General features: G+C 35.9%; 2 protein-coding genes across 2 annotated transcripts; both read left to right on the top strand.

Moving 5' to 3' along the window:
- Positions 1 to 1,751: 1,751 nt before the first annotated feature.
- Positions 1,752 to 16,428, top strand: LOC137399849 (protein AAR2 homolog). Its single transcript, XM_068086087.1, has 7 exons — positions 1,752 to 1,931; positions 2,379 to 2,579; positions 5,698 to 5,839; positions 6,320 to 6,417; positions 7,735 to 7,831; positions 9,261 to 9,425; positions 16,142 to 16,428. Exons 1-7 carry the CDS (start codon positions 1,765 to 1,767, stop codon positions 16,370 to 16,372), a joined length of 1,101 nt encoding a protein of 366 aa, XP_067942188.1. The 5' UTR covers positions 1,752 to 1,764; the 3' UTR covers positions 16,373 to 16,428.
- Positions 16,429 to 18,390: 1,962 nt separating this feature from the next.
- LOC137401064 (uncharacterized) lies at positions 18,391 to 19,467 on the top strand. The gene is made up of 2 exons (XM_068087415.1): positions 18,391 to 18,491; positions 18,895 to 19,467. The coding sequence occupies exon 2, from the start codon at positions 18,907 to 18,909 to the stop codon at positions 19,465 to 19,467; it is 561 nt and encodes a 186-aa protein (XP_067943516.1). The 5' UTR covers positions 18,391 to 18,491; positions 18,895 to 18,906.
- The last annotated feature ends 139 nt before the right edge of the window (positions 19,468 to 19,606 follow it).

Here is a 19,606-nt window from a genome sequence, read left to right as displayed (position 1 = left end):
TCCTTCACGCATTCAATAAAATCATGTCTATTGTCCTTAGGCGTTTATTTCATCATCATTGTAATGCTGTCACTTTGAACACTGATATCTCAAAACCTACCATAAAAATTCGTCTAATTTTTTAACCTAGCTCGAAGGAGTGCATATCATCCTCCGATAAACATGGCGAGCCTGTTTGTCACCTCTGATGGTCAAAAAATGCTGCAGAAATTTTCCGCGCTATTTGGCAGGAAATATGGGTCACATGATCAGATTACGACTAGATGATTAGACCAGACTGAAATGAAACTGTAAAAGTAGCGAGCATCTATATTTGGTACGGGCTTTTCGGTAGAACCCAAAGTGTTTGTCATAAACAAGTGCTACAAGACCTTTTATATTGAGTCTTTTATTGGCCTTTACTTTCACGTGATAACATCACGTGTCAAAACAATAACCAGATGGACTTGAGTACATCGTCGAAATAAAGGGATTATAAACTACGGCATTTTCGTGATTGCTGCAATTAGCTGTTCGTTTTTGAGCTTTTAAGAGCTTGTAATCACATTTCCACATATTTTGCACCTACAACACAGCAGAGTAAGACATGGTGAATCTTTTGATGCCAAATACGGTAACTTTATGTGAATTTTGTTGCAAGTCAACCTTTAAGCAATAAATTTGTTTGCACAATTAAGTATGTAGAGGTATAGTATTATAGCAATGGTATAGCGATATAATTAGTATAATTATAGGATTTTTTATATTGCAATTGTAATATAATGCAATATTCTGCTAATGCAAATGATAGCTTTTGAAATTAATCAATTTTAGATAATAATATCATTTATTATGTTAGTAAACTATTCACTAGCTGAGGGTATCGTTTGTATAATTTGTATGATTCGGTATGTTTGTAAGAATTGATCAAGCCTATGCGATTGCTGCCTAATTTGCACGTGAAGAGTTTACTAGCAGAGCATAAAAGTATGGCCACATGTGCGGAAAATTTTGAAAGTTTTGGCCGAAATCACAAAATATACAAAAAGCACGAAAATATTCATCCGAAACTCACAGAATTGTCAAAGCTGTGCATGCACACCGAAATGTTAACGAAACGCTTTCAATCAGCTAAACAAATTATTAGCAAGCGCGATTTTAGCAGATTTTATGATTTGCTTAGTCCAAGACACATAACGACCCGCAAGAACAAAACAACATAATTCAACATAGTAAATATGATGCAATTAGATTGCGCTAGAGATGGCACTTTTTTAATAAGTTGCATCGTATTTATTATGTTGAATTATGTTCGTATTTTTTGCATGGCGCTATATGTGTCTCGGACTAAACAAATCGCAAAAGCTGCTAAATCGCGCCCACTAATAGTTTGTCCAGCCAATGGAAAGTGTTTCGTCGACGATTTCGGGGTGCATGCACAGCTTTGACAATTCTTTGAGTTTGGACGAATTTTTTTATGTGTTTCGTATATTTCCCAATTTCGGCCAAAACTTTCCGATTTTTTGACACGTGTGACTGTGTATCACAACAGGCCTGATGATGCTACTAAGGTTATTAGTAGAAATTAAATGCTCATAGCTGCTGCTTCACTCACTTTAGTAATTTTCTTCATCTTTCCTTGTTAGTTCAAACTGAAAACAAACGTAGTCAATAGAAAATCTGCGGAGATTTGCTACTTAGCAACCCTATTACAAGATGTATTCGACAGCTAGTATGTTGCATACTACATGGCATGTTTTACTGCAGATAGGTAGCTTCATTGCCATGGACCAAGCGACAGCTAATCATTTGTTTGAGGCTGGAGCCGTGTTGGTTCTTCTAGACGTACCGAAAGGGACTGAAATAGGCATTGACATGCACTCCTGGCAGGTGACTGCCAACTTTAAGGGGATCAAAATGATTCCTCCTGGCCTACACTTCATATACTTTACGTAAGATATTGTTTTTTTATTTACTCACTCCAAAACTATTCCAACTTCACATTTTTAAAATTCTTTTTGTTTTATGGAGTTTTTAGACGCGTTTAATTAAAACATTGTGGTATAATTGTATGCTCTTTCTCTCACCAGCATGAAGATTCATCTCTGTGGCTATATTCATTCAATACTTAATTTTTAGTTTTCCAGTAATTGTGTTATCTATTATAGTATGCTCATAATAGTTATTGCAGTTTTATTTATAATAAATATATGTTTATATATTCTATTTATATTATTTGTGATATGACTTCTGTAACTTTCTGTTCATATTAAAGTTTAAAACTACTTCAGCAATATAAAGCGAGAGTGTAAATCCCTTTCTTTTTTATGATTGCTAATATCAGATTTACCTTGGCTGTTTATCTGAGCAGTTTTTAAATCAGTCTTCCGTTTCCTTAGAGTTCCTCCCAGTGGAGATGGCTGCCAAAATAGCCCAAGGAGTGGATTCTTCAGAGCATTCTCAGAGAGAGAAGTTGTTGTTCGGAAATGGAACACAAGTCTGGAATTATTTGAAAATGAAGTAGTAGATGAAGAACTTCAAAAGTTTAAAGATAATAAAAAGGAATTAGATCGATATTGTGGACCTTATCCATATGATAGGTTAGTCGGGTACATCTATACAGTGGAACCTCTACTTACGATATTGTGGACCTTATCCATATGATAGGTTAGTCGGGTACATCTATACAGTGGAACCTCTACTTATGATATTGTGGACCTTATCCATATGATAGGTTAGTCGGATACATCTATACAGTGGAACCTCTACTTACGATATTGTGGACCTTATCCATACGATAGGTTAGTCGGATACATTTATACAGTGGAACGTCTACTTACGAAATTTATTCGATTTAGAAGCCGTTTCGTAAATAGAAACTTTTGTAAGTAGAAACCAATTCAACCATATAAATGCCCTAATTCGTTCCGAGCCCCAACAAAATTCGAACAACATTTGTATAAATTATACATACATACATTTAATGATTAGTACCTGTAACAAATACATGTTAAATTTGTATTAGACTACATAATAAATAAAAAGTACACGTGTAAAAAGAAAGAATAGAGAAATAATGAATAAAAACTGAATGATATGTTTGTTTTTTCACCTTTCACGTTGGCCGTCTAGACGAGGCTAAGAAACCGCAGGGCTGGATGGCCGACGGTCAGAAGAGTTGGACATTGTACTGTATCTTGGTTTTTTGCTCAGAATAAATGTTTTTAGAAACGCCTGTAGAAAAATTTATTTACATTAGCACAAACTCAAAAACTATGCCATCGTACAAAAAACATTGAGCTTGCATTGCTAGAGACAAAAGTTGTCCTACTTTGTATGTGGTATATTATAACTCCAAATTATAAAACTAATTATGCAACTAATGAACACAAAACTTTCTATTTTTGATGTTGTTAGCATATGAAACTGAGTGAGATGCATTTGTACATGATGTCATATCCATGGGGAGCCAACAGGCAGAAAATACCAAACGAGCCAAAATACGGAAGGCCTTTTATGTCTTTCGTATTAATAAACATATTTCTTAAGTGGAAGCAGAATATCTACCAAAAGACATTTCATTACTTGACATTTTTGTAAGTAGAGGTTCCACTGCGTAAATGACGAAGCAGAAATGAGTGTCTAGTTTTAAAAGTTTACCTCATCAAGAGCATGAACTTAGCATCCAATTTGCCGTGCTCTATCAAACCAAAAGTGTTGAAGTGATAGTTGTTGTTTTTTCCCTATTGAAATCTCTTCAGTCGCCAACGCTATGCTATTTGTTATGCAGGCTGCACCATCTCACCTGGTATGTGTGTAACTTTTTATTAGCATTGATATCATCAAAATGAGGTTTCCCCTTAGATTACAAAATAAAAAAATGTAAAGACAGAAATCAGGAACTATTGAGTAAGTCGAATAAAAGTGTTTTAAAAGATGTGTGAGACTGCATATTTTATTGATAATATATAAAACTGACTTTGGATGAGAAAGGCAAGAATCTTAGACATATGGTAATGGATAATACCAATGATTTAGAAGCTTCTATATCATTGATAATACAAAGAGTGTCCAAATAGAAATTGAACTAATAACTCTCTGCTGTAGAGTTTTGATTCTTCTTTTTAATATTGGGATACATGTGACAGCAGGATGTTTAGGTCTACCACCACGTCGGCAGCTCATTGTCGAGGCTGTAGGTGTGTCCTGATTGTCAGAAGCTGCAGGTTGCTCATCATCATGGATAGTAGTATCAAAAGGTGTAGCATTTTCAGGGTCAGGTATTATGGTGCTGGCTGCTGTCTGAGATGTTCTTCCACATTTCGGCTGGCTTTCTGTTCTTATGGTTGGTGTCCGTCTTTTCACAACTTTTGGCTGAAGGTAGGTTGGATAAGCTGTAAATATTGTAGGTATTGCCTCAGATTTTAGCGTTAGTTTTCTTCCAATACCTGGTGGAACCTTGTAGCAGTCTTTCTGAAAATTTCCACTGCATAATACAGAGCTTGATGTTGGAGTCCGATCCTGTCTTCGCACTGCATTTATCCAAGCATTACGGGTTTCAGGAAAGCGGTGAAACGCCAGATCTGGGCATTTCTCAGGATTGCTTGAACATCTTTAGGCACAGCACCAGCCGGGGCTTGACTTTTTCTTAGCCTAAACATTAACAATGCATACATGTAGTAGAATGAATATCATTACATTACTTGGAATGAGACAAAAAAGGAATTTGATCAGTCATGCCAAGCTAGATTACCACCCTATCAGCTGAAAGACAAGTTTGTAATAGGTGTTGTTATAATCTGTCTAGACACTCTTTTGATAGTCCCAAGCATTCATTCACTTCACTTTCAATTCAGAATAATCATAGAAAGGTATGTTCGTTGTTATGAGACCATGATAAGACAAGTAAGTTCAGTTGAGTTGGTAGTTAGTTTGTTTCCAGTAGTTTCTTACAACGTGAACCAATGGTATAGCACACGTGCAAAGGTTAGGTTTACCAAGTATTTAAAATTTTTATTGTGGGTTCACATACCTGGGGTGTTGTAGTCTCCTCTGATGACATTTCACCAATAATTTGGTCTTATTGTAACGTTTATGACTTACAAACTAGTAGGACAAGCATGCTTTCACTACTAAACTCACTGCTCAGCTGAATGCTCTGTTGCCGTGATGCACATCACTGCGATGTAACGTCGTGAAAACAACAGCCAATTATAGGTCTCACTTTTGCTCCATTGTAATGATAGCTATTCGCCAATCTAGGGTTTACTATATCTATGGTAGAAAAAAACAGAAATTAAATTTATTAAACAGTTTTTTCACAATCTTTCAAAGATATGATATTTTGGCGGTAACTAAAAAACCAAGTGAAACTATGAAGCTGTGCTTACTTGGGCTTAGTATCAGGTGGGAAAACATTTCCCAAATTTAGGCCAAAGATAATTCGGGGAAATATTTTCCCCGAATTATCTTCACTATTCTTGTTAGTAAATGTATTCCCTAACAAGAGTAGTGTTAGAGACCTTCACTCGCTCACTTGCCTTGATCATCTATAATAATATCATTCATTTAATTAGTCTGTAGACACAAAAGGCTCTGCTTAACATGGTATTAGCAGATTGTTGCATTTGAACATGGCCCAATAGGACCTCTTATTTTTGTCACCTAATTTTAAAAATCCAAAATTGAGGGTTTTATAGATACTTTAATTTTACACAGCTACAAGAAGTGGATATCTCTTTCTCAGCATATCACTGCACACACTGTACAAAGAACCCAACCAAAGTCAGGCTTTGTGCTCTCCGTGTCAGCACTCCTTTCCATGCCCAGCAATTCATCATCAAGAGCAGCTAAATCAAAGGTTTGTGCATGTTATCCATCTTCACTGCTTGAATTCGCTTTGTAATTTATAATTTGTAGAAGTATTGGCAGTTTGGATAAATAGTCTACAAATACTAGTACTCGCTTCCATTCAGTAGTTAGGAGTACAATCACTCTCTACTGGTTAGTAGTTAGGAGTACAAACACTCTCTACTGGTTAGTACAATCACTCTCTACTGTTTAGTAGTTAGGAGTACAAACACTCTATTTTGTTTAGTTGTTATTAATAAAATCACTTTATACCATTTAGTAATTAGGAGTAGAAGCACTTTATGCAGCACTCTATGTAGCACTCTATGCAGCGCTCTACGTAGCACTCTATGTAGCACTCTATGTAGCACTCTATGCAGCACTCTATGTAGCACTCTATGCCATACAATGTAAGTATAGTCTTGAGCAGGTATAATGCGGCACAACGAATTTCACTCTTTGGTATAGCAGCTGCTTCACCTGTTGCCAGGCTGAGCCTATTCCTATGGAGAAACTGAATGCTGACAATCTTATGCCAGACATGCAGTTGGATCCCAATGAACAGATGAACTACACACCTGTCCACAGGTACTGATGCCTTTCTTTTAGCCGCTCATTACTATTCCCTTCTGACTAAAGTGAAGGAGCACAGGCTGTTAATAACACTCACTGCATATATGTAACTAATGGAATTCACATCTAGAATTCGTTTGTCCTTGTTTTTCTCAATGACCATTGTATCTTTTTTCCCTAAACGTTTCTTCTCAAGTATTTTTTTTCTGTATACAATTTGATGAGCTTTTCTTGGAGTTGTTCTTCTAGAAAGGCAGAAAACTCCTTTTATCACCTTTATCCTCTGTAAAGAACTCTGATGGTTCTCAGCTCTGGCATGCATTTCTGTTGCTCTCATATTGATATTCACTTGCCTTCTGCGCACACAATTTCTCTTGGGAAAAGAGGAGTCTTAAATTATCCAGTTGAAATGAGTACAGACTATTAGAATAGCAGTATTCGTAGTGCATGACAAATGCTCAGCTCACTCTACCTACAGTGCCAAAGAAAATTGTTGGGACGCAATTTTTTAATAGACTAATTTAGACCACATTTGTTATTTCGACATATTTGTTATTTAGACATATTTGTTGTCTCTCATCCAGGTACTATGGATCTTTATATGTCTATTGAATTCTTAGACACAAAGGAATCCAAATCAGCTACTTTCAAAGTAAAATTTTTATCTCTTCTCTATTTAGTGCAGAAATTTTCATTATACCTCCAATTTTAAGACGATTGCCAGCAGTCATCTTCTGAAGGATTAGATCACCAAATACTAAAAGTAATTTACTGACCTCGACGGCAATTGTCAGGGCCACCATATTACAAGGAGCTGTTCAAATATCTAAAAAAATATTAAGGAGTTCTGATCGGTTTTTTTTAATTAGAAATGTGACAATTGATGATACTTGTGGATATGCTCCCTTAAATGGTGTTTAATTTTAGAAAAATCCAAAAATGATAAAATGGAACTCATTAAGGTTATTAACAGTATAAAGAACCAAAATATATGTAGTTTTGGGAATCCATCAGTAAAAACTTGAAATTTATTCTAGTTCAGAAGTGAAACCCCATGCATTGCTAGTTGTGTGTCCTAACTATTTTGTCCGGTATAGTAAATGCACTGTTCATGGCGTATTGGATTATTTGCTCCCAATGTCTTAGATGTTTGCTATCTTGTTAAATTTTTAGCAAACGGTGAAGGATTCATAGATTTCATTATTCAACTCTCCTTGGAGAATGATGATTGCTAAGAAATGAAATCAATATTTGCATCAGTAAGACAGTAGCATCTCTACTCGTTGCTTTGGTGTTTGGTTGTTGTAGCAGCATTTTATTCTTAATATTCAGGTTTTTGGAAGGCAGCGACCCGAAGACAATAACTGACTGCGCCGTCAACTCTCAGCTCGTTCTAGAAGATTTTATTAGCCGATGTCACTCTTGTCAGGTTAGTGTCAGGGTCATATATTCTAATCTGACATCATTGGCAGGTGCTTATATATTCTAATCCGACATCATTGGCAGGTGCTTATTGAGGAAGTATCATGAATGCTGGGTGAGCCTTGAGGACCTTCGTGCGCAATTGTCACCATAAAATGAAGGCATTCACTAACATCTTCATTTATTGATTCTTTGAAGCTGTTACTAATGAATATGTTTACCTTTGACCTATACATATAGATGCATCTGCTATGCTTATAGATAATCAAAGTAGAGACTAGGGTATGGTTAGCAGTTAGACCTCATCGACTATTATTTATATTCATTTGTGATGAGCTACCGTATTTCTTACACCTTGAAGCTGACTGGAAAGCTTGCAATTAATAAAAATTAACTGTTCGCCCTTCAGCACGGTGTGCAACGTTTGTGGACTGAGTTCTAAAGTCTGTTATGTGCCTTTGGTAAGTGAACTACGGTCACCACGCCGTGGACCATCCGCTGAAACAATGAAAATTCTTGCTAAGTCTACAGCAGAGGTGTGCTGCTAATTGCTATTTATTTGTCTAAAAAATTCCAAAAATGGCATCGTCAGCAGAGCCGCGTACTTATTGGCTTAGTTTAAACTGAGAGGCAGCGGCGGGCAAGTTACGCCATCATATGCTGTGGATTGTGGAGGCATAGGCTAAAGCAAAGCCAGCCTGTACTATCAGAGCTTTTGAGCAAGCTGGTATTAATGTTGAGTCGCAACTCCCCGTCGAGTCTGGCTCAGACAATGATAGGGATGATCAAAAAATTTTGGGCAGAATGTTAGAAGAAGAGTGAGCATTACATGTATATCCAATAAACTTGACTAAGTTCATTGTTTTTCGTTTGTTGTTGTTTTTACTTGTTTTAAAATGCACCTTACAATATGGTCTGCCTTATACATTGGTGAAGTATAGAAATAGACCACGGAGTAGAGATTGCGCTTCATGATACGACGTGCCCTGTGGTGCAGAAAATGTGGTAATGTAAATACAGATACATGCTTTATTGTACACAATGTAGATTAGCCAATTCTGTTCTCCAAATATGAATTTAGTTCTTAACTGAATATCAATCATTCGCATGAATATCTGCCAGACCTGTGTTATGTATCTCACAAAGGTTTGGTGTTGTTGCAGAGCATGAAACATAATGTTTCGTGTGCCTCAACAATATCAAACTGTTGAAAAGAAATCATTGATTTTTTTCAACGTAGATGAAAGCTAATTGATGCCAACTGTTCCATGTTATGGGAGTTCCAAGACTGTTTTTAAAACATTTTCTTATAGATTATTATATTTTACCTATCACCGTTTTTGCTTACCCGTATGTCTACACAGAAATGGAGGTAAGTTTCGAACTTTAGCCTTCACTGCCTGATTCTGCATTCGGTCTATTTGTTTATATTACAGAATGTTTTGGGTGAGCTACAGATGGCTTTTATTTGTTTCCTGATTGGTCAGCAGTATGATAGCTTTGAACAGTGGAAAAAAGTTGTTGGTCTCTTGTGTAACAACCAGTGTATAGAGAAATACAGCAGCATGTACTCAGATCTCATCAGTGTTCTTCACTTTCAGGTACGACAACTCTATGTATTTAGTCTACTAAATCAGTCAGTCATACGGGCCTCTGTAAATGACAAACTAGGACTCTCTCAACTGCTTAATGTTTAGACTGAGGTTGTACACTATTGAGTAGGGCTGGTTCAAAATCGAGCCCTATTCTGAGGGAATTGATAAATTTATTCTATTTAGTTTATTTTATTCAAAAATAGTTTGTATGCATTTCAGGCAAGGTTTTCCCCATTTAACACTACATATTGTGTTGTCCATTGTATGGCGCTTTATCAAGTGTTACTTGTTTTTACCCCAGTCCTCGCTAGATATAGCCCAAGTTTCTTCACGGATAATAAGAAAATTTTTGTACAAAAATTTGTATTTAATCAACATATAAAATATTCATCTTTCTAAGTTTTAAATTAAGGTATTTATTTATTGCTGTGTGCGCTATAAGTTTAATTAAGCTTATGTTATATATACATAATATTTATAACATTTTTGGGAAGTTTGGGCATGCATTTTCTTCCAGTAGTTCAAGCGTGCTACTGAACCGCAAAGTATGCATATTTCAACCAATCGGCATTACAGATTGATGCAATAAGGCTGGTGCAATAAGTATGCACGCAATTATTCCATAGTATAGCAAGTAGGTCGTTTGGCATAGTAGATAGCATGCCTGTCTACAGAACCGGGGTTTCCGAATTCAATTCCAGTGTGAAGCAGTTTTTTCTTTCCTAAAAGTTAATTAATATAACTGGACATGCGACCAACAAACACTTAGATCTATATATATATATTTATATATATATATATATATATGTATATAGATTTATATATACATATATATATAAATCTATATATATATATACATGTGTATATATATATACATATATATATAAATCTATATATATAGATATATATATATATAGAATGCCAAATGGTACCATCAAAGATATAGAAGAAGGGTACAAGTACTTGGGGATTATGCAAAGCAACATCAACCACGAAGCCGAGGTACGTCACAAAGCCATTACCGAATACAAGAAACGCCTTCGGCAGGTCTTACGGAGCCAGCTCAATGCCAAGAACCAAATCATGGCAATAAATACCTACGCACTGCCAGTAATAAGATATCCAGCAGGCATAATAAAGTGGACTGAGGAAGCCATCAAAGAAACAGATATAGCAACTCGTAAACTGCTGACCATGCATGGAGCACTCCACCCAAAATCTGATACTACTAGATTGTATCTTGATAGGAAAGATGGTGGTAGGGGACTCAAAAGCGTACAGCAGACAGTGAAAGAGGAGGAGCAAAGCATCAAAGCATATGCAGCCTCCATGGCCATCTCAGATAAGTTGCTAGCTGAATTTCAATCGGCTGCTCTTACAACGGACCTACGCCCTGATGATGAGGAAATTGACTGGCACACGAAACCTCTTCATGGTGCTTACCACCAACAAATATCTAAGGTTGGCGATCTTCACCAGACATATATGTGGCTGAACAAAGGAAACTTAACGGCCAATACAGAGTCCCTAATCATGGCAGCCCAGGAGCAAGTGCTCCCAACAAGGCAACTCCAAACGAAAATCTATCACACTAGAGACGATCCTAGATGCAGACTGTGCAAAGATGCACCTGAGACCATCCAACACATCATCAGTGGATGCAGGCAGCTAGCAGGAAACGCATACACTGAGCGGCATAATCATGTCGCAGGTATTGTGTATAGAAGTCTATGTGATGAGCATGGCCTTAATAAACCACAACACTGGTGGGAAGCTCCTGGTAAGGTGAATGAAAATGACCGCGCTAAGATCCTCTGGGACTTCTACATCCAAACTGACAAGCATGTCTTAGCAAACCAACCAGATATAGTGGTGGTAGACAAGGAGAACAAGAGGGCTACTATAATAGATATAGCAGTACCCAATGACTACAATATAGCCAGCAAAGAAAAAGAAAAGGTAGAGAAATATCTCCCTCTTGGAGAAGAAATTGAAAAATGCTGGGATGTAAGAACAACTGTAATCCCAGTAGTCATTGGGGCACTGGGCGCAATAACACCGGCGCATAAAATGTGGCTTGCCCAAATACCAACAACAATCAACTCAGGTGAGTTACAGAAAAGTGCGTTATTAGGAACAGCTAAGATCTTGAGGCGAGTGCTCAAACTCCCAGGTCTCTGGTAGGAGACCCGAGTTAGAGCAGAATTTACCACCCATACGGGGTATCCGGGGTGAGGAAACAATTTTTTATATATATACATATATATATATAGATATATACATATATATATATATATACATGTAAATATAAGTTATGTTTATACATATAGGTATCTTGCATTATTGGCAATTATTTTGTTGCCAATAAAGTAATTTAATTAGCAATAAAGTAATTTGATTTAATATTAATTTTAATTTATATTAATTTTAATTAATATTAAGTATTAATATTAATTAATATTAAATTGAATCTAATATTAATTCAATTTCACTATCAAGGCTTTTGATATATGCATATAAGTACTTGTCCGCTGATGATCATTGTATCCTGTATATCACTACATTACCCAGATAATGAGTTTTATGACAAACGTAAAAATGCACTTGAAGAGCTCAGTTCTAGAGTTAAGTCCTGGATACACAGATGAAATTCATCGCTGACATGTAATGTTGATATTTGCTGTGGCTACAGGCCTGCGCTACTACATGGTTAACCTGTCTTAACAAACTGTTGTTTTTGCGGAGTTGTCCCCCGGCGAGTGGGGTGAGCAAAACAACAGCTTGTCACAAGACGCACTGCCCTGATGTATCAGCTGCACTGAAAGGGAGTTGTTCTCTTTCGTCTATGCGGCTTGGCTGCAATGTTATGTCGGTCACTCCATTAGTAATCATAACTGACTGCATTTTGCAAAAATTTATGTAAAAAAAAAAAAGATAATAGCGTCTAACCGGAGATCAGTCTCTGCAGTAAACTTTAGTAGATTTTAAGAACTTAAACAACAACAGCAACTAAACATGTTGTTATTTGTGCGCTCAGTCAGTTATATTTGCATTTTTGTATCAGTCAGTTTTATTTGTTCTTATTGATTTATTAATAATACTTATTTTCAATTTATTGTATTCTTAAGTTCTACTAAAGTTTACCGCAGAAACTGGTTTCTGCGGTAAACGTTTTGATCTTATTTTTCTCTACATAAATTTTTGCGCGAAATCCGTTATGATTACCAATGGAGCAACCGACATAACATCGCAGCCAAACCGCATAGACAGAAGAGAACAACTCCCTTTCAGTGCAGCTGATGCATCAGGTGCTGTGCGTCTTGTGACAAGCTGTTGTTTTGCTCACCCCGCTCGCCGGGGGACAACTCCGCAAAAACAACAGTTTGTCAAGACAGGCTACTAAAGGGTGCATCGCGTTGAATAATATATTGACCAATGAGAATTGGCCTGAGTCATGTGAAGGCCATGATATCCTTGCTGGATTCTCTAGTACATTTATTTAAGTATCGATCAGATTATTTGTAATGTATACGGATCATCCATGATTCGTGATAGCTATAGTGTTTGTGCAATGATCTGTATTGCTATTTGGCACAAAAGTAGCATTACGCGTTTGCATTTTGGAGCATTACGCGTCTTTATTCTGTCGATATTTTTGCAACTATGATGCCATAATCGCACTTCCATTTCATTTGAACGTCTTAACCGCGATCAAGTTTTGTCGATTTTAATCTTAAAACATCCTGGCCGTCAGATCACCTCAAACATCAAAAATAATTGTAAATGATAAAAAATGCCGAGACTTTCTGATGTAATCTATTACAATTTTGTGTAAGTCCACCTATGAAAGCGACGCATCGGCATCAATTTATTGACTGCAACTGCCGCATTTTGTCAACGTAAGTGGCCTGGTCTTAACGAGAGGAGTTTAGTTTGAATGGTTGACTTTTTTTGTGCTGAAGTACGATTGCCTCATGTCTATTGAGAATGAAAGTGTTAAAATCCATTCATGCTTCATTATGCTTTGCATCAAATTACTACTATTAAACCCGGTATAGCCCGTGTTCCTGTATGTAGGATGTTACTGCATCGCCTGAACATCGTATAGATAATACATTTTGTCGGGCCACTCCGTATCATACTAGAGTTTTTATGATTCTTTGACTACTGACACTGTTGTTTGATGTAGGATGTCTGTTGTATGGTTCTCAGGCTACTATCGTAGCTGAGAATTTATAATTCCTTTTACTTACTAAGTTATATGATGATATGAGGTTCTTTGACATACCATAAATCTTAATGAGAGTGTACAGACTATCTGTGTGCATTCTTGAGTGTAAGCATAATAAGTTTTGGCATGTTTCATTGCTTTTGTAATAATAGGAAAATATATTGGACCAAATAATCAAGGCATAATTCACTTTAAATGATGATTTTTTTCGACTTACATAACAATCACTTGACCATTGCAGCTGATATATATGTCGTAATAAGAAAAATCAGGTGTAGGAAAATAGTCTCGTGTTGTATCACTGATGCTATTTAAGTATAATATCATATTTTAACTAAATTTATTCATTTATTTATTCATAAAGTCATTTATTCTAATGTTTGGTTATGTATAGTTTATTCAAAGAATCGCTTCTTGGTAACTTTTTATCGCTACAGCCTCATAATCTGCAAGCAGTCTATTTTTCTGTACGTATCTCTTTTTTATCATGGTATTTTGTGGTTTATCGTTGTTCACTCTCTGAAAGATTTGGTTTCTGTTTCAAAGTTGTCATAACAGTTATGGGTTTGTTCATTATTATCCTGGTCTTACTGTCATATGTTAAGGTGTTACTGTCATATGTTAAGGTGTTACTGTCATACGTTAAGGTGTTACTGTCATACGTTAAGGTCTTACTGTCATACGTTAAGGTCTTACTGTCATACGTTAAGGTCTTACTGTCATACGTTAAGGTCTTACTGTCATACGTTAAGGTCTTACTGTCATACGTTAAGGTCTTACTGTCATACGTTAAGGTCTTACTGTCATACGTTAAGGTCTTACTGTCATACGTTAAGGTCTTACTGTCATACGTTAAGGTCTTACTGTCATACGTTAAGGTCTTACTGTCATACGTTAAGGTCTTACTGTCATACGTTAAGGTGTTGTGCATTTTCTAGTTATGTATTATCAATGAATCAGTATTCCTGTCCTTAACATGAAAGTGGAAATTAGTAAACCTAAAAATTACCCGGTGAAGTAAAATTAATATAGAAGCTAAATGCTTTCAGAGACTAGCATCTCATCGCTGCTTATGTTTGAATGTTTGTCATCTTTCCTTGTCATGAGACTGCTCAGGGTTGTTTGCTTTTAGACAGTTACGTAGTTTGACGGAATATTCTATACAGTCAAACTTCCCATTACGATCAGATTTACTAGTTTTATATAATATATTTAGTTTGATTTGATTTTAACTTATTTCACTGAGCAATACTAACTAGAGCACATCAGGCCATGTGCAAAAAGCAAATGTATAAATAACATAAATATGATAATAACATGTGAACTCAATCGTATATACAAGAAATCTTTATGATAAAAGGATGTTCTGGATATAGGATGAACAAGATGTTTATGTCTGGTGTGTCCAGTGGTGTTTGCTGGTGTTTTCTTAAATGTTGTATTTGTTCACCTGAAATAATTATGGATGAGTGGTTGAACCGTAGAACAAACTAAACAGGACACAATGTATTCTTATAGCAGTGTTTGTTCCAACATAAGACCATTATGATATTTTAAGCAAAGCTGGGAACGCGTTTGGTTGTTATTTAGGTGTTTGACTGTACTGCGCGTTTCGCCTTGGTTGATTAAACTAAAAAGGTTCTTTAACTCTACAGAAAATGTTTTGGGAGTCTGACAAATATGCATATATATTTATTATGGCTATTTCTAAACTCTTTTGTGTTACTAATGCATGCTGGCTGTCTAAATTCGTCCGTCAATACAAATGTTTTATGCATCAAACCGCAAGACTATTATCTTGAAAACTCCCATGTTCCTTGGTACACTATTTTATATCCACTGGGTCAGATTTTTCTCCTTATTTTATATTTTCTGGGCTAGTGTACTTTTTTACTTGTTTAAACTTGAGATACTGATGTAACTATTCCGTTTCACTCCCTTCGTGTGCGGCTAATACCGTTTCAGTTTCCTTCTCCGAGATTCTCTGCAGAGCTGCTCTCATTGTCACACATATGACAAGAGCTTTTCATGCATTTCCTATTCCTTTATATAGCTTCATACTCCAAGGGCTCAGTTTCCGCTCTATTGATATCGCGCTAAATGCATGCTTCACCACTTATATTTAGTGGTTATAAAAGCAAAGCAAATTTACAAAGAAAAATTCCATTATTTTGTGCGATTTAAATTATTTTCATTTCCACAAATATTTTCATCATTTGTGAATCATCTGAAATCACCATAAAAAAAAATTTTTATTCAGATTTTTGTGACCTCGAGGTGTCTAGCCTATTAGATATAAAAAGAAGCAATACAGTGCTTGTATTTTGAATGTTCAAATTAATTAACACAGATCATACGCATGTCATAACCAACAAAACTTATCAAACATTCACAATCCTGACTCCTGAAATAAATTTTTTTGATTTATATTTTCTTTCAGAAAAAATGCTGGTGTCACCGAATGGGTGCACACGTATTGTTTTTTATGTAGATGAAGGAGATACCGGAAGACTTCTTTGTTGACATTGTATCTAGTGACAACTTTCTGACTCATACTCTGCACAGCCTTTTTACCAACATGCAGAACAGTGATGCCAGTTCTGATCTTAAAACTAGAGCCGCAAAGTTCAGTAAAAATCTAACAAAACAATTTGGATGGTGCTTTGAAGAGGAACCAGATGATTGTGCACCAGTTATTGTGGATGAACAAGGAAATTATTGATGGCGCTATCCACTCGTTAGGTCATTTCCTGAATGTCAAACCTGGTTTTAAAATGTCTCATTTTACGTCATTTCTCTACTTCATTATCCATATAGTTTCAATCTTGATTTTTTGTACATGTTTAACTCAGTATATATTGTATAAATATTAAGAATTGAATTTTTTCTTTTTTTCAGTAATTTGTTCAGAGAATTAGTTTGAGTTATCTACATCGCTTGTTACTGCTCTATTGTATATCTACTGCTAATGTATATATCAGTGTGAGTAGGCAACATATCTTGAAACGATCATGTATAAATACATAACTGTGTAGATGAAAATACTGTCTCTTAACTCATAAAGGAGTTACAACTCAAACGGAATACTAAAATCAAAGGTCTCTATACTTTATGAAGCAGTATAAGTTGGTTAAGAAGGCATATGCTCATTCAGTTTCTAACTGGAAACTACAAATAAATTGTGGTAGTTTCCAAGGTCAAATACGTGTCATAATAAATTTGCCAAAAATTTGTGTATTCCATGTTAGAGCTTCTCACTTCTCAAGTTTTCTCACTTTTCAGGCGGCTGGACGCAGCACTTTTATCAGGTTAGTTGCTGTATGATGGCAATCTGCATAAATATAGGTCACTCCGGACCTGTTACTATACTGTGTTGACCTAAAACAGTTTTCATTTGTTTTCTATTTCCCTAATGGTCAAACTTATTTGCAGTTGAGAGTTTGTTACTTTAGGTACACTTATAAATATAATTTGTCTGTTTGTATGATGAATTTGCTGACATTCAAAATTTTATTGTTTCTTATAGCCAATAGCGTTTGTCAGAATGTCTACGGCTAAACATTCTAGTTGAATTTTGTTCACGATGCTTTATCGGAAACCCAACCTGTATCACATAAAGGTATAAAACAATGAAAATGAATATTTCATTAAAGTTATCTTCTGTTCTTCAACTGGTGCTTATCCGCTGCATCTTTAACAAGCTCATTACAAGTACTAGTACATTGGCAGTCCGATTGCACCATGAGAGATCATCATGCTTAATAGCCACCTGCACAAATATTCCGAAATACAGCAAAGTGGTTGAATGGTGCATATGGTAGAGTTTCGCACCATCTACCCGTGGCTTTGGGTGACCAAATGGAAGGACGCAGCCCTTGATATAGTAAATATTTGGTGTCAAGCTTAACAGTTATGTTACCTCTTGCATCTCGACTTTTGGGAGCTCGCAAAGGCAAGCTATTTGAACACATTGCTCAATATACATTCTTTATCTTTTTAGCTGCACTCATTAAATAGCACTTTTGTTTTACTAATTGTAAAATGTGAGATAATTAATATCATCTCATTAGTTTCCATTTTTAATTACACTCAGGTTTTTAATGACTGAAGTGTTATTGATGTCTTCGCTATTAGACAAAACATGAATCATTACATAGAAATGTAGCTGGCAAGTTATTCATAAAGAATTGATACTAAAGCAATTGAAGACAAGTAAGTCACTTTTTAGTTGTTTTAAACACAATTATATCTGAATAATAATAATAATAGGGCTTAAGTAAACATGGTGTTTAATTACATTTCATAAACAACATTTAATCACTCCTGAAACTATAGTAAGGCTAATTAGCGATGCACGCGTATTATGTTGACCCCACTCCTCTATTCTTCTCCGTCTACTTGAGCCAGTTGCTCCCATTCTGACACCAGGATTATCAATAAATAATTAACTTCACTATCTAAACATATTTAATCTACAAAGATGCGTCAGATCATCGTCTGATCACTCTTTGTTCGATGCAAGTCAGTGCTTAATAAATCAATTCTTTCCCAAACACGCATTGAGGACTTCACTTGTTCCACATAATCTTAATTAGTTTCTAGAGCAAATGGAAGGATGCCGTGCGAGGAGGTAATTAGGAGTCTCTATTCATCGATATTGATCCAGAGGTCTGAATAAAATCTGATCGCTGCCTACTATATAATAAACAGAGGCGTTTGCCCAGCTTAGTAGTGGTTTAGCTCTTACTCCTTCATAATCACCTACTGTCACTAGCGCATTCAACTGGAGTGTTCTATCGGCTCTTTGTATGGATAGTGTATAACATACTTTGTTTCTAAAGGTATGTCACTTGTTTATTAATATTACGATGAGGAATTTAACTATTAGCACTTTATGATTAGTTTTACCGAATTTCTTGCTCAGCTGTTAAAGAGGTATTTTGTATTGAAGTCGGCATGGGAGATCTGGTTGACAAGGTTGGTTTAAAATATGCTGTATCAACTTGAAATACGTGTTCAGCTATTTTACTTCACTCAATTGATAGTTGTTTATGAGGAAAACCTTAAAGGTTAAAGGTGAAAAAGGTTAAAGGTGAAGAAGTACTTAGAATTAATGAATTGCTGTTCGAGTTCTATTGGTTTTTTCGTGGCATTTTTTATCTTATATTTGTTCACGTTACCATTGTCCACTTATACAACATGCCTTAATGGCGCATATGAATAATAAAGCTATCACATTTCCAGGAATATCTGAGAATGGAAATGCTTGGAGATATGTATAACCTAGAACCGATTATCAAGCCAAGATCCTTGGAGATATTAGACCAGGCTTACGACCCTTCAGCCTTCAAATTCTCACAGATCATACGCTATTTGCAAGATCAATTCTCCTTCCATCAAGACATTGATATGGATCCATATGACTATTCTACATCACCTCTACCCGTGGACCCAAAGCTAGCTTATGATATTCACACCGGCAGATATATGCGCAGGTTTAAGACTCAAGGATCGACTATCGTGGGAGCCAATCCCCATACAGTCGTTAAGCTGCCATATCCGCCTCTGGTCACCAGTAAAATGCATCACTTAGACACTCCGGAAAGTTTTATGCCGCCAAGCACCCAACCATCACATAAGCCGCCGCGAAATCATAACACAAGAAGTTCAGATCCTGTGCAAAAGGTTTCCCATAGTTTATTACGAAAGCAAGTGTGGAGATTGCCTTCTCATGTCTCAGCATTTAACCCTGGCAAATACAAACAACCCGTTAAATTACCACCGATAGCTGTTTCAAAGCTCACAAATGGGATTTGACTTTTAACTTCTGTCACAGTCATTTCTCTAGGTTTGTTTTTTTCAAGTTATGGCTTTACTTTGCAATTTATTATTTCATGTTAAATGAAATACAATGTATCATTATTTAGAAATTTCTATTATTGTTCTGTAGACGCCT

Source organism: Watersipora subatra, chromosome 7 (assembly GCF_963576615.1).
Source record: "Watersipora subatra chromosome 7, tzWatSuba1.1, whole genome shotgun sequence".
Lineage (NCBI taxonomy): Eukaryota > Metazoa > Bryozoa > Gymnolaemata > Cheilostomatida > Watersiporidae > Watersipora > Watersipora subatra.
The sequence above is the reverse complement of the archived record's forward strand: the minus strand, read 5'-3'. Positions and strand labels throughout refer to the sequence as shown.

Coding starts and splice junctions, on each gene's coding strand:
- LOC137399849 (XM_068086087.1), top strand. CDS start 1,765: ATGGACCAAGCGACAGCTAATCATTTGTTTGAGGCTGGAGCCGTGTTG. Junction 2,580..5,697: donor GGACCTTATCCATATGATAG/GTTAGTCGGGTA, acceptor AATTTTACACAG/CTACAAGAAGTGGATATCTC. Junction 7,832..9,260: donor GCCGATGTCACTCTTGTCAG/GTTAGTGTCAGG, acceptor TTTATATTACAG/AATGTTTTGGGTGAGCTACA.
- LOC137401064 (XM_068087415.1), top strand. CDS start 18,907: ATGGAAATGCTTGGAGATATGTATAACCTAGAACCGATTATCAAGCCA.